The 26716-nt window shown below is 36.6% G+C and overlaps 1 protein-coding gene across 3 annotated transcripts in view; it reads left to right on the top strand.

Annotated features, from left to right (window-relative positions):
• Positions 1-206: 206 nt before the first annotated feature.
• nol4la (nucleolar protein 4-like a) overlaps positions 207-26716 on the top strand; it is an 85791-nt gene continuing 59281 nt past the window's right edge. The window contains exons 1-2 of one of the 3 annotated variants that reach the window (XM_087264645.1): positions 207-435; positions 5195-5337. In XM_087264645.1, the coding sequence (XP_087120771.1) occupies positions 5266-5337 (72 nt within the window). In that variant the 5' untranslated portion in view covers positions 207-435; positions 5195-5265. Of the gene's footprint in view, positions 436-5194; positions 5338-9973; positions 10559-26716 lie in introns of those variants that run through there. The other 2 variants (XM_087264646.1, XM_087264644.1) reach the window with 2 other exon arrangements.

Below are 26716 nucleotides of genomic sequence, written 5' to 3'. Positions count from 1 at the left end.
TCTTGTGGCGAAATGTTTAGAAGAGTGATTTTTTTCCCTCGATGCTCTGCATTCAGAATATATATTTTTTTATAAATGAAATAAGTGAGATAGTTCGGTCATTACTCTGGAAAAAATAAATGAAGTGAATTAACTGATTGGATTTATTTAGCATCTCCCAGACAAAAGCCTACAGCATTATAAGTGCAGTTTCGCGACTGAACTTTAGGTGGCAGCAGCGAATAGATCATCCGTCAACTTCACATTAGGCCTCAACTGAGAAACATTAATGTTTGTTGTCAGTTTTTAAACTTCATGGGATTCAGCTTTCCTTCTCAGCCTATGTTTTAATCTCTCAATTATTTTAGGTCTGATAAAATCGGTCAAATGTTTTGTCGAGAGAACTTGATAAAACAGCTTTGACGAACGGAGCGTTGGCCTCAAGTTATATTACAGGTAGGTATAGTTCACCTCAAAACGAAAATTCTATTGTCATATTGTTGCAAACCGCCTTTCTTCTGTAGAGCACATGTAATGGTATTTTGTTGAGGGTTTAATCTGTCCTTGTTCATAATGAAAGTAAACAGTGATCTTAGGCCCAGTTTTCAATTGACATTGAGATATGTTTTCTTCAATTTGATCACAAGTTTACGAATACATTTTGAAACATGAACAAAGAACAATGTCCTACCTTGTTAAATTGTCCTAACGTTACCTTCCATTCAAAAAGTAGGTTGCACATTTTGATGCAATATGCTAACTTACCTATCAGATTTTGCTACCAGTGTAAATTTTAATGTGGAATAGTGTGATATGAAGCCCTAACCTAAATAATCCCTATCTCCAACCTCAGAACCATTCAAATTAGGGATGTCGCGATACCATAAATTTACGATACTATACCAGCTGAAGTATCGTGACACCATTGGGATACTGTAATTCATAATTCAAATTTATGAAATATAGAAAATTGTCAGAAATACTATATTTATGTTATAAAATGTCTACTTGAATTTAATTCATAATTCCCTTATTATTGAAAAAGTATTTGCACATCTGCACTTCACCTATAATGCATTAGTTCTTTTTGTTTATTTTGTAGATAAATGACCAACAAAAAATACATTAAAAAAAGATACAAATTATACAGAAAGAAATTTGTTACAAAAATGTTCATTTTGTACAAAATGTGGCTATATGAAGAGGTCAAAAATTGTTTCAATGTTTGCTCTTTTGGGCTTTTTTTTGTTTTTCAGTCTTATCAGCTAAGAATCCAACATAATTCAAAATTTCACTTTGTGAGTCGTTCTTTTTAAGAGATTGTTGCAGTTGTTGTGGCTACTAAATCATATTGACAGAAACAGAAATGAACTGATTCAGATGTGCGTTCGAACTGAATCATCAGAAAACGTATAACAGGCTACCACGAAAGCCATGATTTCTACATACTTTTGCAACCTTAAAGTACTTCACAGACTATTCAAATAAAATGGTCTATTGTTGCACAAATGTGTGAGCATTTTAGTGACTTTTTCACGTGCAGCTTTATGTATTGTAGATTAATGACGATACTGCCATTTACAAAGTGCAGTGGCACAACCAGTATTTTAAAGCCAGAGTATCATGATAATACCATAGTACTGGTAAACCCTGCAAAGCTAATTTAAATACAGTGTTGGTGGCATAATTTGATGGGTAGGATAAAATGTCAGGATAAACACAATCTGTAAACACAAACCCATGGAATTCGGTGTAGTTTTGTGGGTGAAGGAAAAAAGCTCGGCTCCCTGTATTATTTTTAATTGCCTCATTTAGCTTTGGTATAAATTGTGGAAGGTTATTTCACAATAAGGGGCTATAAAAATGAAATAATATTTAAAAAGTGCTAAGAAATTGCAAAGAACAACATTCTAAAATGTTTTCAACAGTGAACAAAAGAGAAAACACCATATGAAACTGGACTTGACTTTTCCCTTGTCTGACTATGTTCTGGATGACCAAAATGCGTTTGAGCTGTCTGAAACTGCTTACTTGTTCACTCATTCGCTGTAACTAACCCATATTTAGTTTATGTACTTTTAGTGTGCTATATCAGGAAATAGGAAACAAAAATGGGTGAGCAAATTTAGATGGAGACTTAAATAGCATGAACCAGAGAGCTGTTTGTCTTGGATGGTATCATTATGAACACTGCACCTACTCATCTGTAAAGTTTTCATATGGAAAAGCAGTTTTCCCCTAACGTGGATGTCAAAGATATCAGTTTTTTTAACATTTTTCAAACTATATTTTTTTAGGGTAAATTTCCATTTTTGGGTGAACAGTCCCTTTAACGAAGATGAAAATGAGGCTGTGAGAGACTTACACCCACAGGAGGGTCATAGACCACATAAATTTCACAACTTTTGTAAACCTTTTGTCTAAAGTGTTTTTCAGAAAGGCATTCCATCAGCTAAACGTCTATTGAACACACCGTACACCCATCCCTCCCTCACAGGGTCATATTCCTTCCTTTCTTAGATTAAATATGTTGCTGCCCTGACTAAGGTCTCTTGACTTTCATTAGATGCACACAAAGCCAAGTCCTACTGGTTTGGAACAGCGGGATGACTAAATGATGACAGAAGTCTCCAAGGCTTTCCCTTAATTTATACACACAGTCATAGTGCATCCCACTAAACACCTCAGAACCGGGATGAGACTACATGTCCTGCTTGACACTAATCACCACAGTTAGAGAGCAAGGCTTGCTGGCGTACAACTGAGATGAGTCATGTGACCCTTTGAGGGACCTGGAAGGGGGAGAGATTGCTTCTCCCCGTCCTCCTTCCCTCCTCCGGTTCTAAATGACAGGGTTATGGAGACGATCGCTGAAGGTACATCATTGTCCCTCCTGCAAAGGGGGAAGGGAGAGTATTAAGGGAGGTTTAATTACGAAGCGATGGGCTTATTAAGAATGTGAAATGATAAACCCCCTCCTCACGCCAACACACACACACACACCCTTCTTCTATTCATCCCACCAGCTGATCCTGATGTAATTTGGGCCGCAGGGTGTTCCGGCACCAATCTAAAGGGGCAAAGGTCAATAAAGTCAAAGGGTCTTAAAATAGACACCGAAGAGAGATTTTGGTGTTGCACGAACACAGTCATCACCAGGAGTCGTGTGTTTTATGTGAATGTGCTCTTATTTTCTTGCTTATGTTTTAGTTATGTAAATATATACAGGCCCGTAGCCAGGGGGGGTCTGGGTGGTTTGAAAGACCCACCCCCCACTGAAAAAGGTCCAGAATTTTAGCCCATATTTTCTCATTTGTCAAATTTGACTGCTATGTCATCATACGTAGTGAAAATAACCGATTGAAGGTTTTAAGACACTGCAGAATATGATGTAAGTGAAGTCATCTTTTAAATGTTTTTAATTCAAATGTCCAAATTCTGATTGAGGAAAGTTGATTGCGTCGGCCAGCTTGTTAATTGTCTAACAAAATGACAACAGGATACATTTTCTTTTCTAATAATTTTTTTTCCCATGATTAAATAGAAAATGAGGTGAATAACTGCAAAAAAAAGTCCACCACCCCTATTTACGAGAAGAAAAAAAATCAGCTTTTTCACCAGGCTCGCTACGGACCTGATATACACTCAGATATACTCTGGGCAAGTGCAGAAGGTTGCTGTGGAGAGGATTAGACAAAATGGTGCAGTATGTAAGTTTAACACCCAGTGGTTGAACTAGATATTGCTTTCCTGAATCAAAACAAATGCAAGCACAGGTTGCCAGATTGAGGACCAACAGGAGCGAGTGACTATCAAGCCTAACTCATACCTGTCAACACTCTGGTTTGTGCAGAGAGTCTCCTGTATTGCAGACCCGTCTCCCGCCACCCCCCTGTTTTGTTATTACTTCCAGAAAACTCCATATTTTCAATCCCCCTCTACAGTACCTGGTTCTCAACAGTGTTATTCAGGCACCTCATCCGCGAAACTAAAACGGGGATGAACCACTGACCTTCAACCGCAGCAGACAAGCTGACTTTACCACAACAATTGAAAACGTTTTATTTATTTATTTATTTATTATTATTATTATTTTTAAATTAAGGATAAAGTTCTTGTAACATAGTTTGTTTAGTATTGTTTGACTGAGAGATGAAACATGACTTTGGGTTCACAAGATGGTAAACTTTTTATTAAGAAATTATTATTTTTTGAAATGAACAATTGTCTTTCATCTGATTGAAAACCACAAATCCTAAAAAATAAAATGCATTTTGAAATCAGCTATTCAGAATCATGTTTATGTAGCAAATTCATTTATTTTTTACTGGTTGACTTACAAGGGCCATAAATCTCAATGATTTTGTGGATGTATTTTGCAACAATATAATTTTGCATACATCAGTAAAAGAAGCTGCATTAATAATATTGTGGCTCAAAATGAATATGGATAAATTGTTCAGTTTGTTCAATTGTCTGTGTTTTTAAATTAAATATTGATTTCTATTAGGTTTGCATTTGAACTTGGTGAATTATTTCAAAGATTAAATTGTAATATTTTATGAGTAATTAATTAAATGAATTAAAACCACAGTATTTCATTTACCAGAACCAAAAATATAACATTATAATGAATTAATTATTTTTTTGTGTGCCACCCCAAGTTCGGTGTGGCCTAAAATTGCCACCCCAATGAAAATTTTCCAGGGGCGCCACTGCATGTGGAACTCTGACTCTACTTCTCATGTTGAATTCTGCTACTCGAATTTTGCTCATGGACGCATGTTTTGAAAGCCTCTCTGACTAAATGAATGAAATATGCTGTTTTCCACCAAAGCAACCTGGGCTGCTGAAATATAATTGGCAGTGTGGAGGTTAAAAGAACCAAAACCAAGACAGCGTTTCAGCACTTTTTCAAAGCAGAAAAGGTGTCTTTAGCATTATTTTTCTGATAAACAAGTATGTTTACAGCGTGTTTGTTAAATATCTGCAAACATACTATGGAATTTTTATACTTTAGAAGAGTCAAAAAGTTACAGCACCTTTAAGCAATGAACAGCAAGAAAGAGACCAATATAAAGAGACACCAATATAAAGTCAAAAGGTCTTAAAAATGACAGAATAGAGATTTTGCATTGTATGCCTATACTGCCATCACCATGAGTCACATATTTCCTGCTAAGATCTTGTTATATTTGTAAACATATATTTACAGGACCCGTGCAGAAGGATGTTGTGCAGAGGTTTAAAGAAAATTTAAGTGAGTCTTCCTTGACTACGTAAAAGATGGGCAGAAAAAGAGGAAAATGTTTTGAGAGAGAAATGAGTGGAAGAGAGGGAGAGATTAAAAGAAAAAGGGTGAGTGTTTTTTTTTTTCTTCCTAAGCTAAGTTCTAAGCTAATGCGCAGCTTTAGTTACACCCACCCTGAGCCGGCAAATATAAGCAGAACTGCACATACACACACACACACATATCCATACAAAACGGCAGCCTCCTCTGCACTGGCACCGTAATCCCTTCTCTCCCATTCACTTCTGCACACACACGCTCTCAATGGGAGTGAGATACACCCTTTGTTGCTGTAACAGAAACCTGGCATGCTGAAGCCAAAGGCTGGTGGTGCGCACTGTCTGTGTGGCCAAAACGGAGAGAGAAACACAGAAAGGGAATGACATGGGAACATAAACTCATAGAAGCACATGCAAAAGGACAAAATAAGAGTGTTCGTTTCAGTGCCAGTACATTTAATCATAGCCAGAAGGCATGATGTAGAAATGTTAGGGTAAGCTCTGCTTTTAACCTCTCTGCCTGTCAGCGATTAGTCATGTGAGCTGATCTGCTAACTCAGAAAGGATGCTCAGGCCCAAAACAGACCAATCGCGAGTCAGACCTGGAATTCGCATGTCTCTGTCCAGAGTTTGGTCAAAATGATGAAACTAAGAGAAATGTCCTCTGTTGAAAATTCACACCTGAACAGCACACTGCAGCAGGAGTTTTCATGGTTGGAGATATGCTCCATTTTGGATTATTGCAAAATAAATGCTAAATCATTTCCAAATGCTCAAAATGTTTTTCAAATTACACACTTTAAAATAAGTGCTGCCTTAAAGAGATATTTCACCCCACATGATTAAATCTATCATCATTGACTCACCTCTTACTTGCTCTTATGACTTTTATGAGTTCACAAAGGGAGATATTTAGAAATAAGCTGTAAACCTGTAACCACTGACTTCCATGATATTTGTTTTTCCTACTATGGAGGTCAATGGTTTAAAGTTTTCCACTTTCTTCAAAATATCTTCCTTTGTGTTCAACAGAATAAAGAAACTCTTACAGATTTGGAACCATTGAGGGTGAGTAAATTGAAATTGATGAACTATTTTAAATGTTTAGCTTGAATCAAACTTTTACAGGTAATTTCAACTTTCTTTACAGCAAACTTAAATTTCGAGATTTAAAACATCAAGTTGAGATTTGTGTCTTTTAAAAATTAATTTATTAATCATATTTTCACATTGTGTTTTAATTGTCTTCCATAATGTCAATTCATTTAAAAATTATATATTTGGCTCCGCTTTAAAACCCTTTCTCAAAGTTTGCAATAACTCCGAATAGACACCAGTAAGTCCACATGGTTCCCATGAAACAACTATATGTATTTAGTTTTATTTATATTTATTTTATTAACAAGTGGATGTTAAAAAAGGCAGGTGTTTGATACCAAAACGCCCATAAAATCTTTTGGTTGTCCCTCATTTATGCTATTTTTCCTGTAATACTGGTTATAGCACCTATATATTTACAGTGCTCAACATAATTAAGTACTCCCCATTTTGAAAATTAATATTTTATCTATTTCTCAGTAAATATAGGCGATGTATTTTGGTGCATTTAAACAAAACAGATTTATAGAATAGATATATTTATTAAAATGATATTTTAGCCCCCAAACATATTTAGAAATTGAACGATAATACTATTAAATTTAAGCTAAATATGGCAAAAAAATTACAACCTACAAAATTAAACTAAATTTTTCAATTGTTTTGCTTCTCTTGATTTTTCCTCTTTTTAAAAATTGTGTTTAATATTTTCCAATAACGTATAAATTTGGGTGTACTAGTTTTTGGACCATTATCGTAAGTTATTTTGTTAGATAAGCTCCAGATTTGGCTTCAGTACTGACTAATCTATGTATATGCACAAATATAATATTGTATAGCTTCCTATTAAAAATATGAATTAAAAAGATACATTTGTGAGGGGTGTACTTATATATGCTGAGCACTCTATATCTCATCAGCAACAAAAACACTTTTATAATTCTGCTTTATATTCATGAAAAATACCTCTTCTATTATATACTAATGATCGTAACACATGCAATCACATAAAGTACTGTGAAAATGTAGCTTGCTGAGGTTATTTTTAGCCAGCAAATGCCTAATTTCAGAGGCCATTATCTTACTAAATCACTTTAACGTTGCTATCTTCTTCATAATTGGTGTGATATAGTTACTAATTAGTTAACTTGAAATTATATCTCTTTTATGTCACTTAAAGGTGTTTGAAAGATCAAGTAATTAGCTTAATATGTGCCCACACGTTTCTATATTCCCACATTGTTTATCCTTTTGCAGAGGTTCATGCGTTACTGTTGTAAATGAAAACTGATTTTCTCTAACAGCTCTGTACAATTTCTTTGTGCTAACAAACCACTTAAAGGGTCAAAAAAGGAATCTATTTCTTTTGAGAAAAGTAAAATAACGAGTTTATTTTTAGGTGACTAAATAAAAAACAACATTCATTTAAACACATTTACCTCAAACGGCAATTTCATCTAAATAAAGCTGTGCTTTGAGATGTTAATTGGTCTGTTAATATCTTTTCCAACTAAAGGGGTGCACATCTGGGACAGATATGCAGGGTTCAGCTAATCAAAGAGGATTTACTGCTGTCAGTCAAACATTTTATTGGAACCGACCAGTCAATACTAGCTGCCGGGCAAAACGAACATGGTATTTAAACAAGGTGGAATACCTCTTTAAGAATCGGAGAACATCAAAGGGGACACATTCCGCTCAGCTTCATCCTTTGAATCCCAGACCTTTTGACAGAATTCCGGAGCTCATGGCAGATTCCGGATTGCTGAAGTGATTCTAGACCTTTTAGAACTCTGAGCAGGTTCTAGGACTGAGAGAAGATTCTAGAGCGAGGCATTGCAGTCTGGATGGGGCAGATACAGGCGGCCTGTTCTGCTTCTTCAGCTGCTGGAGCTGAGCTGCTGTCATAGCAACAGCAGCCGACATCACCAGCAGTCCCAGCATGGTCCTCGACACAGCCCCGGAGCACTCACACTGCTGCCTGCACAGAGAACATACCAGCACTCACACAAACAAGCTGCAACTAATATGTACACATACATGACCAGACTGACACAGAGTTTGTTTGGAAAAAACAGGCCAATTACACACAACCTCACATCAGAGGGCACTTGAACACACTTGACCACACAAGCAGTCAGAAACAACAACATAACACAATCCCACACCTTGCCAAGAATGATGGTGGAAAGTACATGGATATATACATAGACATAGAAATGTGTGTGTGTATATAATTGTTTGTTTTCCTGAAAAACATTGGAAATTATAACAAATATCTGTCCATAGTATTCCCTATTTATTAGTGCTTGAGCTGATCACAGTTTTACTTCAACAAAAATATCTAGAAATTAATTTTCAACTAAAGTTAATTTATTAAACACAATGAGTTTAGCATGTTTAATATATACAGTATTTCATGGTGTTGTCAGAGATTTAGCCCAAATATTTGTAGCCTATGAGTTTTACTAAAACAAATCTTGTATTGTTGTAAAATTGTTAGACTTTAAAGTCAAATTGAACATAAAATGTGTGCTTTTGTTTTGTGACTATATGAGTTTTGTTTTGAAATGTTAGTTACGTAGTCTATTGTTTGAAAGACTCAGAGAATCAGGATTTGGGGGCTACTTTAATATTATCATCTATCCACTCCTTTGTGAATGGTTTGATGTAGCTTATATTAGTTTTGTTTGAAGATTTTGTGTATTATTGCAAAATTGTCGAACTGAGAAAACTGAGTAGTTACCCTTTATATTTACAAAATGGCATCCTTGTTTTGTCAGTAATTTTATAATGGACGAAAACATTTAAGTCGTGGTGATATATCTGCGGGTAATTATTATTATTTTTAACAATGATGGAAGGTTTTAAAAACATTGAAGTTATCAAGTGGGTCATTTTCTTTCGTCTGAATCGGAAAATGTCTTTTTGTTGCGACACCAGATGTAGCCTCTTACCCGCTTTGTAACCGCTGCGTCCACGCGCTGCACAGTCTACTTCCTGAAAAAAGAGACTGAGAAAAAAAAAACAAAGCTACTACTTCGTTTCAGCTGCCTTTTATTTCTATCCAAACCACGGCAAACCTTTATGTCATAAAAACTACCAGTACATATTACATGTTGACGATTATAAACGAGAAATGTCAAATTGGGACGGTCTGTAGCGTGGCGGCAGCAGTGCACGCGCAGGTCCGATTCAAACAGGTGGAAAGAGTGGGACAGTCCTAGCGCGTGACGGAGCTTCAGAAGGGAGGCTGTTTCAACCGGCTGAGCGTTTTTTGTTTTGTTTTTGTTTGATACCTCAGTATTAAAATAATTCGAGTCGTTTTCGCTAAACACTCTTGCGTCCGTGTGACATCAACAGGCTTGTGCCACATCCCGTGATAGAACGCGCAGTCTCGCGCCGGTCGTTTGAAAAAGTGGGCCGTTAAAGTCTGTTACGCTGGGCTCTTTTTATCCGGTTTGTGGGTCTTTTTACATTTACGGTATCGACCCTTGGGGTTTTTCCCACTTGCGCTGGTCCTCGAGCCGTTTACGCACAGGTGGGAGATACCCGCTTGGTAGGACGGCCCCCTCTCTCAGTTCCTCAGCGGATGATGTGTGCAAGTGACATTTGCCGTTGCGGTTTGGGACAGTAGGCGAGGCGTCTCTGCAAACAGGTGTGCGGCTGCCCGAACCAGGCACACATAATACGACTTTTTTCGCCTTGTTGAAAAGAGGTGGACCTCCAGCACCGGTGTCAACGCGATCATCCTCGTAGCGGGACAGGGAGAGGAGGGGGAGTCTACTATCATTTTCAGGCTTTGTAGTTGCATTTGATCGTTCCGCGTAGGGCTCACAAAGAGGAAGGAATGGCAACTAAGAAACCATGCGCAGATTTAACGAAAAGGAGCCGAAGTCCCGTCGTGCTGGAAGCGGAGATGTTCAGCGAATTTCAGGACTGGTGCCTCCGGACTTACGGAGACTCGGGTAAAACAAAGACCGTCACGCGCCGAAAATATAACAAAATCATGCAGACCCTGCTGCAGAACGAGGAGTCGGACGGTGTCTATGTCGACAACAGCCACATCAACGCCAAATTCAAATTCTGGGTGAAGTCCAAAGGCTTTCAGGTCGGCAGCAACATCTTGGGCGAGCACAACAAGAAAGAGTCATCGGGGAAGCCCGTCCTGTACGTCCCTGTCAAGTCTACGGTAAAGTGCTTTTTCCACTTGACTGTATGTGAGTGAATTGTGTTTGTGTGTCTGTGATTGTGAGACTTGAACTCTCTGTGTGCTTCTGTAGCCCGCTGTCAATATGCTTCGGGACAGCGCTCGTTCGATTCCACCTACGCGCAACCCACATTGCTGTGCGCAACTTTTCAATCTTACACCTCGGGTTGACCGAGCATATTCATCCCTCACCCCAACCGGGCAGAACAGTCTTACTCCGAGAGCTGGCTGCCATAGCAACGCCGGTCCCTCTTAGCAGTAACGGCGGTGTAGTAATGGTATCTGACGAATTGGCATGACGTTGTCCTGCTGACGGGATCGGGATGTCACAGAAAATCACAGCGTGGCCCGTTTCTTTCCATCCGAGCAAATCGTGAGAACGTTAGTCGGGGCAGTGTGATTTTATTCACTTTGCTTTAACGTTATGTGTCACTGGACGGTTGGAGGCGGGCAGGCGCCCAGGCGCGCGCGTATGGTGAGCTCTCCAATTTTTGGGGACGCCTGGGCGCGGAGAGTTTTCCTATGGGGTTAATGCTACGGTGAACCTTAAAAACATGATGTAAATGAATGAGTATGACTGTCTGTGGGACTTCAGCTGCGCTCTTGGGCCACTTGAGGGTCTCGCGCAACATCCTCCTCTTGTGGGCATCTCATGACACTCGCGCGCACGCCGATCAATGTTCATCCAGAGCAGTATTAAACAACAATCGGCGTACTTTAAACAGGTGCACTCCGAAATGGGCAACTGTTTCACGATCGTGCTCTGTACACTGTAGAAGAAAAGCACTTGCATTGTTCTGTACCGGATGAGGGCGGAGCGGACGGTTGGCACCCGTTGCTCCGGTAACCTACCTGTTCTGCTCTACAATGCTCGCGTTTTTTTCACACATCCCAGGACTATGACAGAATCCATCATTAGAAAGACAGCCGGGGTTCATTTAAAACCAGCCCTAGGGCCTAGAAATGGACAAAACATGTATTCTGAATATGTTGCTTTGGATGAATAAAATACATTTGGTCACAAAGCTAATTTAAGCATCCGGTTTGGCCAATAATAGTTTTAATAACACTTTATTGGACTGCAATCATTGTGACGATGATTGCACGAGGGATTGATGTTTTTATGATAAGAGATTATAAAAAATGACCACATTTACTACAGCCTACAAAAGGATGTGATTTACATCCCAGACTGTTTTCTTGAACACTAGGAGGTCCTCGACTACCACTGGTGCACGCTCAGAGTGTCATGAACAGACACCATTTTGAGAATTGCCCTCAAGGGGTCCCACCAACAGACCTTTGTCTGCCATCCAGTAGGGACTGGATCCCCAGAGACTGGCACACCTCAGCCTGAGAAAAATAAGCATTCAAATTAGTGACAGAACTATTTTGTAATGAGCACTTTCATTCTTGTTTCAGTATTCACATAAAGTCCCAGTTGTTTCAGAACACAAGTAATCATGTCAACAGGAGCCACCAAGTCTTTTGATCACTTTCTACAAAATAAACATTCTTCTTCTTTCGTTCTTTTTAAATAACCAAAGCATTAGTGTCAATTAATCCTCGTTAGCAGATAATTGCTATATGCAAGCATTTGACAGCTCCTAACAGGCAGCTCGCAGCGTGCTTTTAATTTATAAGACTGTGTTAAGAAGAAATGAGGCAGAACTCTGAACATAGTAATGTCTCCCGCCACCGTTAACCCTTCACACAGACGTGTGGGTTTAACTACCCAAAGGACGTCCAGTGAGCCTGTGGCAATTACAGATCCTCTACCCATGAATTGCCTCTGTAATGGAATGAATGTGCAAAGTCAGATGTAAAAGTGAAGTTCATGATTACACATCTGAATTACTTGTTGAGATATACGGCCCTCCCCCCAACATACACGCACGTCTCTCCACCCACCACTTTTTCTCTCTTTCTCTGAGGACATGTGGCTGATCTGAGGTCTGTATACACTGGCATTCACTATCATTATTTAACAGCTCCCTAATGCCGTGTTTGTTTTACCCTTCATCAGTCATTCTGTCCCTCTGTGGAGCCTCTGTGCATCCTAATACAGCCTCTCTTCACTGCATGACACATATACTATATCTCACAAATGATCTGTCAGTCACACAGATGACCAGTTCTGTCATATGGAAGAGGTTATCTGATCTATGCCCACATATATATATATATATATATATATATATATATATATATATATATATATATATATATATACACACACACACACACACACACACACACAATTGAAGTCAGAATTATTAAACTCCCTGAATTATTCGCCCTCGTTTATTTTTTACCCCAATTTCTTTTTAACAGAGAGAATATTTTTTTCAGCACATTTCTAAACAAAATACCTTTAATAACTCATTTCTAATAACTGATTTATTTTATATTTGCCATGATGACAGTAATTAATATTTGACTAGATATTTTTTGCAATACACTTCTATACAGCTTAAAGTGTCATTTAAAGTGACATTTATTACATTACATTTAAAGGCTTAACTAGGTTAATTAGGTTAACTAGGCAGGTTAGGGTAATTAGGCAAGTTAGTGTATATTGATGGTTTGGTCTGTAGACTATCGAAATAATATATAGCTTAAAGCGGCTAATTATTTTGACGTTAAAATGTTTTTAAAAAATTAAAAGCTGCTTTTATTCTAGACTAAATAAAACCAGAAGAAAAAGTATTATCAGACACTTTGTGAAAATTTCGTTGCTATGTTAAACATCATTTGGGAAATATTTAAAAAATAAAACTAATTTTCACGTATACATTGTGTGTGTATATATATATATATATATATATATATATATATATATATATATATATATATATATATATATATACACACACAATGTATACGTGTGTGTATTTCTATTCATATTAATTATCATTTAAAAATATTAAAGCACACAAATTATTTAAATCATAAACATTTTGCATTTAATATACTTAATATGTTTATAAAATCGCTTCTATAAGTATAATATAACAAAGACACCACAATGGGACATCATGGGTTTGGCTGAAATGATGATGAAAATTTATGCCTAAAAACATATTCCTGCCCATCATATTGTTGGTTGAGGGCAACACAGTTGGAAATTTTTGTTTAAATATAATTATTATTTATTTATTAAATTTATTATTTATTTCATCTTAATTTATTTTATTTTATTCAGTATTTTCAATATTTAATATTTTGGCTGGAATAAAAGTTTTATAATTTTTAAAAAACATTTTAAGCTCAATATTATTAGCCCCCTTAAGCAATATATATTTTTCAATTGGGAGACCTAACTTGCCTAGTTAACCTAATAAACCTACTTAAACCTTTAAATTGGACATTAAGCTGAAACTTGCATCTTGAAAATATCTAGTAAAATGTACTGTCATCATGGCAAAGATAAATCAGTTATTAGAAATTACTTAAGATTATTATGTTTAGAAATTATAAAAATAATCTTAACTCCATTTAAACAGAACTTGGGGGAAAATATTAAAGACTTAAAATTTAACAGGAAGGCTAACAGTTCTGACTTATAGTCTATATCATATTCACTCATTCAATATCTTTATGGCTTAGTCCCTTTATTAATCAGAGGTCGCCACAGCGGAATGAACCATTATCTTATCCAGCATATGTTTTATGCAGCTAATGCCCTTCCAGCTGCAACCCATCACTGGGAACGTATGCGTCGTATTAAAAAGAATTGTTTGAGTAAATCTGTTAACATGCACCTAACTATAGGCTCAAAGTTGTCAGTCTTCAAAATATGAATCATGGAAACTTTCTCATATAGGCTAATAAACTGAAGTACTTTCTCTTATGCCCACCCAGTCGTGCTGTTGACCAGACAGCATGCCACAAAGTGGCCAAGAACAAGGAAGCGCAACCATCCACACTCTTATGCACTAAGCAAGCGAGATGTTCACATCAGCATTATTATCTCATTAAAGACTGAAACAGTAGGGGATCCTTCCCAACCTGCTCTATGTACGCAAATTAGACAACAAACAAAGAAAGAAGAACAAACAAAACAGAGCCGAATAATAAGAGGAACAGAGGCAACCGGGGACCTTTTTACAGTAATAGGATACAGACAAAGTGTGGCACAATATCTCTGTGCTTCCCTTTAGTACCATACATGTAGCTAATTGTTTGTATCGTGTACAACTTTGCTTGTTAAAACACAACAGATCTGGTGCGTTCATTAAATAGGATTTGGTTTGCTTTTTTAAAACGTTAATTTCTGTGTCTACCTTTATTTCCTGCTTCTATTTTTGTGTCAAGAGACAGATAGTGAATGCTGTCGCTTATCAGTCACTCTCTCTTTATCATCAGCAATAAACACGAAAAATGACTTCACCCAGACTGCTCTCTGCCAGCTCCCATCTGAACATTCTCCTCTCCGTTTTCCTCTTTTAACCCCCCCCAAATGTGAGCAGTGTCTTCCCTTTCACCTCCCCCTGGGCTGCATGGAGCCGTGCTGTGGCTTGAAGCCCTAGTGCAGTGTAGGATGCAGAAGAGTGGCAGAGGACCTGTCTGATGCAGCTACTCCATGCGTGTGCCAACTTTAGGAAGGAGGGGGACCTGAGCAAGGGTTTGTTTTTGTCCTGTGCTGTTAAAGAGAAAATCCCTCTTGGATTTTGTGATTCTGCAGTCTCAGAATTTAATGCGAAATCATGTCACAATAGTTCTAGGTTGTTGTAGATTTTGGGCTGCCTTAGATGCATCTTGTGACTATAGCCCAATCCCAATTCTCTTTTTTTTATCCCTACCCCTTCTCCTTGGTCATTGAAACAGAGTGTGAAGGGGAAGAGCTTCAGATCTTACCCCTAAAAAATGGGACTCCACTACCACACCTGCACACATCATCACATGTCATCGTGAGCTCTTGCTTCATATGAGATTGATGACAGTAATAAGCTTATAACTGTACTGTGTATTTACACCATGGCCATAATCATCTATACAAACATGAAACATGAAAAAACATTCAAATTATACCAGATAATGGATAAAGGTAATTCCCAGCCACTAGACTTTTCTGACAGGGTATTAAAGAAAAAAAATGGTCAGATGTGAAAGTATGTTATGGGACTTCTATACAAGAGTTATAATTATAGATTATAGATAGCGAAATGTAGTTTTTTTTAATCGTTTTTTTTTTTTTTTGTAATGCATAACGCTAAAACATGAACGCCGTTATTATTGTAAAAAGATATATGCTTATTTCTAATAAACACAAAAAAACAAATTTTTGCATCTCCTGACTTCCATTTGCAGCCATTTTGTCGTTGTAGATGGTGTACCCCTTGGTTTTGAGTGTGTTTTTTTTAGCCCTACTGCTTCAAACTAATAAAAATTGGGACACACCCACCCCTTCAGGTGAACACGCAAAACGAGAGGTAGGGTTAAGGGAAAGGGCTAAGGTTTAGAAGGCAGATTGGGCCTTTATCAAAACACAAAGCTGAGTCGAAGTAAACAAAGTGTGCGTTGAACCGATCACTAAATTTTTTATCTAGACCAGTGGTTCTCAAACTGTGGTACGTGTACCACTACTGGTACGCAGGCTTCCTTCTAGTGGTACGCAGAGGAATGAAATATGTCATGTACATGCTACACACATTTCAAAATTTATCAAAAATGATGTATATAATATGCTATATATGACATATAGCCTATATTTCTGAGGTAATTGCCACGTTTTTTTTTTAACTGTGCAGAGTTGTAGCTGCTTTACTGGGCCTACTACGCTACTGTATTTCAATACTGCTTATTTTGGTGGTACTTGGAGAGACAATTTTTTTCTGAGGTGGTACTTGATGAAAAACGTTTGCAAACCACTGATCTAGACGATTCATCTATTGCTTCCTGTTAGTGTATCACTACAAACATAAAACATTTCTATTTGGACTAACATGCAAGAAAAAAATATATTACTTAATACATCATGTTTAATAGCTCATTTGATTTTGGAAAAAAATCACAATCTCAGTTTTCTTTACCAACTCAAACTGGGCACAAATAGCAATTTGGTGTACTTTGTTATTCATGTGGCCACAGATGTAATCAATAATATTTTGAGCAATCCTGGAGCAGACTACTGTATAATTCACATAAATAATTATTTGTTTCTCTAAATCTCTCAGCAACCCGTCTCTGGTAACATTCTATTGAAATGCTTTGTTTTATAATCAAAGCTGTACTTTTAATTGTGGGCAAAACAATGCAATATCCTACCATGATTTTTTTCCAACACATTTTGTAACATAATAGTTTTGATAACTAATTTCTAATAACTGATTTCTTTTATCTTTGCCATGATGGCAGCACATAATATTTACTAGATATTTCTAGTATTCAGCTTGAAGTGCAATTTTAAGGCTTAACTAGGATAGTTAGGTTAATTAGACAGGTTAGGGTAATTAGGCAAGTCATTGTCTAATGATGGTTTGTTCAGCAGACAATCGAAAACATTTATATAGCTTAAGGGGGCTAATAATATTTACCTTTAATAATATTTATTTTCAGCTGGTGTGCGGTCTGGCGCAAAATGGCTGCCGTCGCGTCATCCAGGTGGATGCTGCACACTGGTGGTGGATGAGGAGATCCCCCCCATTGTGTGTAAAGCGCTTTGAGTGCCCAGAAAAGCACTATATAAATGTAAGGAATTATTATTATTATTATTACCTTAAAATAGTTTCAAAGATTGAAAACTGCTTTCATTCTTGCCGAAATAAAACAAATGAGACTTTGTCCTGAAGAAAAAATATTATAGGAAATACTGTGAAAATTTCCTTGCTATGTTAAACATATTTTTTGCAAATAATAGAAAAGAAAAGAAGTTTACAGTTAGGCTAATAATTTTGACCTTAACTGTAGATCATATTTAATTAAATATAACTTAGAATAATTTTTCTAATGCTAATGATTAGGAAATATTTGATCTTTTGGCGACCGTTGTTTATCAATAGTGATACAATGACCTTTATATGGTGTTGCTTTGTTTCTCTTAGTGTTTTCCATATAAATCAGAGCCTAATGTTTGTTGAAGTAAAAAAATAATACAGATTTTACAATATTATGGGCTGTATATATTATCTCAGCAAAGCAACATACATATACAATAAATACTGCAAAAATGACTGCAATTTCTGAAAAAGCTGCAGCAAAAGCAGTAATTTTAGGCTGAATCAGAAAAAAAAGTCTTGTGAAATCCTGTAGAGACTGAAGAGAGTTGTACTTTCACGAAAGAGAAAGAAATAGATCTGCTAATAGTATCTAAGTCGAACATCCCGTTCTATTCTGTCAGCGCTGACTGGGCTCACAGCACACATATCATTCATAAAGCTATTAAATATGTATCTGTTGTGTCACAGGCCCAGTGTAGACTTTGTTTCATGAGAGTGGTGCTCAATTCAGCTGCAGGGCATCACAGGCCCGCTCTGCTCTCTGTCTGTCAAAGTCTTTCTCTGTATCACTTTAATATTCTCTCTCTCCCTCTCTCTTGATCTCTTTCTGCTCTTTCTCTTTGTTGGTGTCTTTCTAGTGAAGGGGAGTAGCTTCATTTATCACCTGTTATGTCCTGTGGCAAAGACTGGGAGAAAAAACACACTCGTATACAATCAGACACGCAACGTCATATGGAACTGTGACCACAAGTTCACAGGTGCTCAGAGTTAGTTTTTTGAGCCAGTTTAGCTTTTTGGCCATATCGGGTCAATCATGAAGGTTTTTATTGCCCTGCAAAGCACTTTTGTAAAAAAAAAAAAAAAAAAAAGAAAGAACATTATTTAAATATGTTGTATATAAACTATATGCATGCACTTGTTCAGTTGTTTAAAAATGTAAAAAAAGTTAAAATGATTAAGAAACTGTGATTAATATGTAATTACTGACATAAAAAAATTATCTGATTTTGACTTTAATGTATTGTGTACCTTTTGTGATGCTGCTTTGGAAGGATAATTATTGTGAAAAGCGCAATACAAGTAACCTTAAACTGAATTGAATTGATAATAATGGCAATTCAGCATGTTAGAATAACTACTGAAGAGACTTCTGAAAGTTGAGCATAGGCAACAATTATTAGGCCTATATTTTAAAGAGAAAATGCTTTAAATTGAAAAAATATTTGGCAAAATATTTTATTATAATATTTTTTATAATATAATTTTATAAATATCGCTGTTTTTTTGTAGTTTTTGAGGAAATCATTATATCTTTGGTTTCCATAAGTATAATTCCATAAAACTTGTTGAAAAACATTTAATAATAATAAAAATACATTTTATTTAAAGTGCCTTTTAAAAGACCCAAGGCCACTGTAAAACATATATGCACAATTAAAAAGAAATTAAATAAATAAACTGGCAGTTTAAAAATTGAGAATAAAATACAGGGACAGTATGTTATTTTGAACAGATGAGTTTTAAGTCTGGATTTGAACAGAGGGAGAGAGTCAATGTTGCATGGATGGACCCCAAAAAGACCCCAAATAGTCGAAGGCTATACTTTTTATGTGTCATTTATTATGTTATAATATGTACAGTTGAAGTCAGATTTATTAGCCACAGTATGTCTGATAATATTTTTTCTTCTGGAGAAAGTCTTTGTTTTATTTCAGCTGGAATAAAGCAGTTGTTAATATATATATATATATATATATATATATATATATATATATATATATATATATATATATATATATATATATATATATATATAAAAAAACATTATTTGCCCCTTTAAGCCCTATTTTATTTATTTTATTAGGTTTCTACAGAATAAACCATCATTATACAATAACTTGCCTAATTACCTTAACCTGCTTAGTTAACCTAATTAACCCAGTTAAGCCTTTAAATGTCACTTCAAGCTGTATAGAAGTGTCTTGAAAAATATCTAGTAAATATTATTTACTGTCATCATGGCAAAGATAAAATAAATTATTAAAACTATAATGTTTACAAATGTGTTGAAAACTAGCTAGTCATTTATTTTTCAACAGATAAGAGAATAAACACATACGATTTGAGATTAGTAGCTGTAAATATGCTGCCTTAACCATTTTTGATAGAGCCACATCTAATCTAATGAGTAAACTCAATAATGATCAATCAGTCGTTCAGAAATTCTCGCACAGTAGACTGTTTTTATTGAAAACCACCTTTAAATCACATCTCACAGTCTACTGCATTTGCACCAAATAAGCCTCAACGCTGCTCTACCAACACTCGCACACTTGTTTCCCCCCTTCATCTATGTCCCTGTTGATATTCAGAAACTGATGAAGAGTCCAGCGAGAGGGAGACTTTTTAAAGATTTCCCTTATTAAGGGGGCAAAGGAGAAGAAAGGATGCTGCAAGATTTTAAGTGAGGGAAATGATTGCTTTCTGTTGCTATGCCAACGGAAACAGAAATATCCTCATAGCCGTGTATGTGTGTGTGGCAGAGTGAAGGTTTAGTCAGTGTTCTGCAGTATAGGCCTACAGCGAGAGCATATTCTGAGTGTGAGCGGGGGGAAATCTCCTGGTCAAGCATACGAGACTCACTCCTGCCATTATATGTACTAAGGGATGATAGAGGTGCTAGAGAAGCACACAGGTGTTTCAGAAAATCGAAGGCTTCTTACATCATTCCTGTAACCCAATGTGACTCATTTCCCTGTCAGATGAATGATTTTTTTTTGGACTAGTAAAAAATTAAATTAATAAATTGTGAATGTTTTTGCAATGAGAGAAATGCTGAGTAATGCAGTAGCCAAGTGATCATTTATGCAAAATATAAATTTTAAAAAATGTAGAAGAACTGTTTACACTTCTTCCCTTAAGGCTGATTTATACTTCTGCATCAAGTGCATGCGTATGGTCCAGCGCAACATTTTTGTGGTCGCATAAGGCCGGTTTATAATTCTGTATCAAGCGATCACAAGCCAACAGCTTGGTGATGCTTTCTGAGCCTTATACCATAATTTTTTTGTTATGCACGGTAATACCAGATACCGATGTAAAATAGGGAGGATGTTTAATGGTATCAAAATTTGGATACAGCCCAAGCCTAATATGCACTAAAACATTTAGGCATACGAACATTTTTTTTTCCTCAGACCATATCCAACTTGAACAACTAGCACATCAGTTGCTCCTTATTTCTTATTGTAATAAACAAAACAGTGTCATTATTGTGTTTATGGTTTCTGTAAACTAAAAGTAGCTTATTTGTAAATACAAATATGTTAAAGATCCCATGTAGTGCTTTGAAATGTGCGTTTTAGTCTATGTTTGATGTAATCTAAACTGAGAAATATACACAGAGTAGATTAGAGGGACGTAGAGTAACTCCTCCCCTTAAAAATAAAAAATTACAGTCATTAATGTTTTGGAGTGGTTGAGCTCATGCAAACTGCACGGTTTTTATGTTTGTTTCAGTTTTATATTTCCTAAATGCAAATTTTGTCACTGTTTTGGAGCATAGTAGCTTATAACAGACAAACTAACATGTAAAAAATATGTATTTGAATTCATGGGACCTTTAAAACAGTAAGCAATGCACAGATTGCATGTAAATCATCTGGATGTTTGTAATTGTTATAATTCAATTGTTTTCTATAAGTCTTATTTTCTGACTTTTTTTAAATGTCCTTTCTGTTCTCTTGTTTTAATAGGTTTATATATAATCCAAGCTCCTTTAAAGCACAAAAAATTCCTTGCCGAATAAAACTCATTCTGATTCTATAGAGGAAGACAGGACATATAAAATAAAAAAAAACGAACAGTAACAACCTGCAAGTGTGCTTGCAACCCCTTTTTTAAAAGGATTCTTTGGATCAAAGAACTGACACCTTTTCCAATGCAACATTGGGGTCAGCGATTTTCATCATAATTTAAATGTGTGTGCGTGTTTGCATGTTTGTTACTGTGTACCCTCTCTTGCTCAAAGCTCCGGGTCAGCAGAAGGCTGATCTGTTCAGCTAAACTCTCAAGAGACGCTGTTGTCCGGCCTGCGGGGATCAGGAGACACTGTCCTCTGTCCTGGAGGAGTTGCTTCTCTTGGCGACTGAGCTCAAAAATATACACACATCCACCCAGATGACTACTGACAACAGTGCACATATCCACACTCAAACGCGCTAAGAAGAGAAGGACTTAAACTGTAGCCAACTGCATTTCGACTCCATTATTAGCATATCACTGAGGAAAAAAATCAGGCAAAAATCTCATTATGATAAGTGATTAATTAGCGAGCGTATCTGGAGAGAGCCTTGGAGAAAAAGGGATCTAAACAGACCTTCCCTCAGCTCCCCTCCCCACCCTTCCAAACCCAGAGACACTCTCTGCTTCAACAGTGGCCTTTTATCTACCAGTCATTTGCATGAATGCTAACAGTTTTGCATGATGCATTTGCAATAGCAGGTTACAACATGAAAAGCCCACAGAGCGCCCTGTGCTGCTGTCCACATGCAACATGGAACAAGACCGCCAATCTCCCATCACAAAGACTTTCTGTGACTTGTGTACTTCATTAGTACTGACTCCAAAGTCCTTAAACCAGCTCTGTAAAGAAAACTAGAAACCTTAAAATTAAAAAGTAATGTAGTGAAATATTATAACTCAAACTAACTCTGTTTGAATAACTCTGATTAAACCAACTGATTGAATACCTGTCAAGATGTATAAGCATTTAGGCAAAACTGATCTTTTAGCAGTCATTAGGCCATTTTAACAGTCAGTAGGCCGCTTTGTGATGCTTTTTATTATAGAATTCTGACATGCAGCTTCAACATATTTTTGAAGCTCTGCTTTTTTTCTTTTACATTTAGCATGATAAAAACTATATCCTTAAGTCCCTGATAACATTCATTACTCATAGAATTTTTTTGTTCTTTGTTTAGATCAGAGAGGCCCAAACTAGGGCCAAAGTTGGCCCATGGTAACCTTTGATTTGGCCCGCCATCGCATCGGAGAAGAGAGGGAGGTTTTTGGGGAGGGTTGGGGTTAATGCCTTTAATACAGTCATTTCTAATTTAACATAACCTATCATTTGTTAGTTTTATTTTTAAGCTACAAAAGACAAACTTGAGTTAAATGTTTCAATTAAATGTAAATAAATTTTATTTTTTTTAAATGAATATACTGTTGCTCATCGGATAGACCACAATTCAGAATTCCTTATGGAGGAAAACAAGGCAAAGGCAGGTGCAGCTTGACTAGTGTAGTCAGCATTAAACTCTATTGTGTTATAAACATAATTCTTATGTTTTCATTATATTAGGTCCATTATACATAAAATAAAAACATATAATGCTTTACTTAATATGATTAAAGTATTGTTTTCTATTCTTTCCCTTTATAAGAAAAAGTTTGGACTCCCTTGGATTAGATAAACATGTAAATATGTGCTGTGCACTTTCCATTCTATTATAAAATAAATAAACTAGTTTTAAATAAATATAAAAACAGCGTTAAAGAAATCACCTCATCATAGTGACATCATCAAAGCAATATTGTGGCAATTGTGTATATCTTAATGAAATTATATAAGACCTTAAATACAAATCAAAATTCTGATTCTTTTAAATGTATTATGTGGACTTTTACTTATCAATGATTTTGCTAATTCCAGTTCACATTTGGAGGTACCATTTTTAATATGCTTTGATGGTTTTCTTGCTGATTTGAGGACAGTTTGAATCTCTAAAGACCAATGGCAGTTCAATAGTGTTTGCCTGATGAAGCAAACTTTTTCATAACGGTCAATTTGGTAAGCTGTTTTAAAGTCCTGTATAGCATTGGTCCCCAACCTTTTTATCATCACGGACCATCAACTTGACAATTTTACCACATTGTGGGTGTATGTCAATTATTAGGCGACCAATAACCGTTTTCTCAGAGAATGACAAGCTGAAAAAACATTGCTGCAACTCTGATACAAGTTTTATTTATGAAGAGCATTAAAAGCACTGCAGTGTTTAGGTGTTCAGTGTTTGTCTGAGATAATTAGTCTCCTGAAATGTGTTAATTCCATACAAAGTATGAAGCTGATCGGCAAGTTCTTGTCACATGATTCGCGGTGCGCTTGCAGCATTCTGAAGTGCCTTGGAAGGCGCAATTGTGTCAAAGAAACTTTCCAAAGACGTCTGTTTCTTACCCATTTTGCTAGCTCAGGTGACCGAGAAGTAACCGAGAGGTCATTTTTTAAAATAAAAGATTGTTCATATTTATTAAATAAAACTTAAACTTAATTAATGATTTCTTGTGCTGCAGCCTGGTACCAATTGATCTGTGAACTGGTACCTGAGTCTTAAAAACCACTGCTGTATAGTATTAAAAACACTCTTTTTTGTTTAAATATTTTATTTGAAATGTCAATATACTTATAATTAGCAGTTCTTAAGTTTTTCCTTTAAGTATACCAGGACATTTATTTCTAAAGTTATAACCTCTAAAAGTGTCAATATTTTTCCAAAGAAAACTTTCTGGCCCAAACATTTCCAATCATAGTCTAAGCAAGTTAAAAGTTGCTTAATAAAGTCCAACTGCACATTTTATACTAACAATTGTTGCATCTCTATTGAATCTAACTAAAATTTTAACTTGTTAAATTGCTCACAATAATTGCAGAGGACAAAATAATTACCACATTGGTCTCTCAATTTACTAAGAACTGTTCTGATTGTGCTACACACATCCACACGCACACACACACACACCGCCTGATTGACCCACTTCAGTCTGTCTCTTAGAAGTGAGAAGCCTCCTACTTGAAATGGATGTTTGATTCAGAAGTAGGTGATCTGATCCACTATCCTCTCTCTTCTTCCAATCTTTCATGCTATTGTCTTTCTGAGATTTGGAATTGACAGAAGTAGAAGTAGTCTGTATCTATAGGAATGTCTATGGAATGGACATGTGAAGTTTGGGTGTATGAATATGATTATGCACATTGCCAGTGTGTGTATGTTTGTTTTTGTGTGTTCCGCATGTTCTAGTGTGTGTGTGAGGAGAGAGGGTCGTGGATGGTGCTGCTCTGGTGTTCCTCCCCTCGGCTCCTTCTCTCTGTTGCCATGGAGAGACCATTCTCCTCTCCCATAGGAGAAGAAATTAACACCATTTTTAACTGGCTCCAGGGCCTCCCCCCTACCAGAGAGAGAGAGAGAGAGAGAGATCCTGCAAACACACACTCGCACACCTACACAGATAACCACACACAGACACAGTCCTGCTACACGCTGCCTCCCTGAGCGGATCATGTGTGTGCGAGCGAATGAAAGCTCTCTCCATCTCTATTCTGGGAGGATGCAGCTTTGGGACAAAAGAGTGTCTCACTCCATCTCCCCCTCCTCATATTCACCCTCCCTACCCTCTGTGCCACTCTCTCTCTCTCTCTCTCTCTCTCTCTCCTTTGTAATTAACTGCTGCAGTCTCTCATTAGCGTTGTGATCCTGTCCGGTTGTCTCACTGTCTGAACCCCCCCTCCCCACCGCGCAATTACACCATGACACCAGGGTCACGTGACCCAGCAGACACCTCCGAGCATGAACACAACACGTGTATACCCACATGCAAACAAGTGTTTCATTTTTTTAGCACTTTGGGTTTGTGCTATGCCGTTGTTACTTTAAAGTTTGGGGTTTTCTGATTAGCCATTGATCAGTACTGAGTCTGACTAATTCTTTTATTTTTTGGGGGGTGTTACTTGGACTATAGTGCAGAGAAGACACATCGGATGCTTAGTGGGTGTGGAATCAAAAAGGACCACGAGCCAGAACTCAAACTCGGTCAAAGCGCAACCACGCTATGTGTCAAAATGCAGCCCACAAGGCTATTGGCTGTGACAGTTCCCATCAATCTTGATTTTAGTCATGCATCGCAAGGAAATTCTTAGATGAAACCTAACTTTTTGGACATACTGGGTCAAAAAAACTTCTGTTAGCTATAGCTATTAATATAATATGGATATAATAGTTATTTTGAATTAGACTTTGGAATAATTTAACTTATTATTATTATTATATTTAAAAATATATCATTTAATAATAATGTGATCTATTAATACTGTATACTTACTCTTGGGGCCGTTTATATCGAAGTTGATATATTAGCCGCAGCATGTTAGTGTTTTGTAACATCAAATTTTTACGAGGTGGGTCGTTAGCCCAACTCTCAACTGCCAACCTAGAGGATCAGGACATACACACACTATGGACAATTTATCTTACCTAATTCACCTATACCGCATGTCTTTGGACTTGTTGGGGAAAACAGAGCACCTAGAGGAAACCGACATGAACACGGGGAGAACATGCAAACTCCACATAGAAATGCCAACTGATCCAGCCGGTGCTCGAACCGGTGACCCTCTTGCTGTGATGCAACAGCGCTATTCACTGCGCCACCTTGCCAATTTTTGATACTGTTTTTTCTGTATGGTTCAAATATGGCGTTGTCTTAGCCACTTTACATGCAAAATGAATTTGTTATACATGTTAATTTTAAATAATCAATATTAGGGCTGCACGATATTGGAAAAAATCTGATATTGCAATATTTTATTTTTCTGCGATTAAAAAATTCAGATATGAATACAGTTTGACAAGATAGTTTGCATGGCTCTATTTGACGGTTTTGGAGAGTCTTAACAGTATTCAGGCACAGAAATAAATTATCACAATGCTAAAAAAATGTTTTCTTACTTTGCTTTGTCTCAGTCCTAGTCCAAATATATAAAAAGGTAAAAGTGCAGTATAGAATATTGAGTTTTTCCTTAAAACAAGTAAAATCATCATGTTTTTGCTTTGGAATGTAGATATTTGGACAAAAAGTCTAAGTGAGAAATCTTTTTATTCATAGATCAAATAAATTCCACATAAATACAGTAATTAAATGCAATTCTATATCTGCTGGTCAGCTATAATACAGAGTCGACATTGCATATCTTGCGAAGTGACTTGCAGATACGCATGTTGCGATATCAATGCTGAAATGACAATGAATGACAAAGTTGGGGATTCACATGCAGTTTATTAGGCAGATTGGTCATGCAGGTAACGGTCTAAACAGTTGCAAACAAGTACATGCAGATAATCCAATGTTGAGGTCAATAAACATG

The sequence above is a fragment of the Danio rerio genome, chromosome 8, assembly GCF_052040795.2.
Source record: "Danio rerio strain M-AB ecotype USA chromosome 8, GRCz13ab, whole genome shotgun sequence".
Taxonomy (NCBI): Eukaryota; Metazoa; Chordata; class Actinopteri; order Cypriniformes; family Danionidae; genus Danio; species Danio rerio.
The sequence above is the reverse complement of the archived record's forward strand: the minus strand, read 5'-3'. Positions and strand labels throughout refer to the sequence as shown.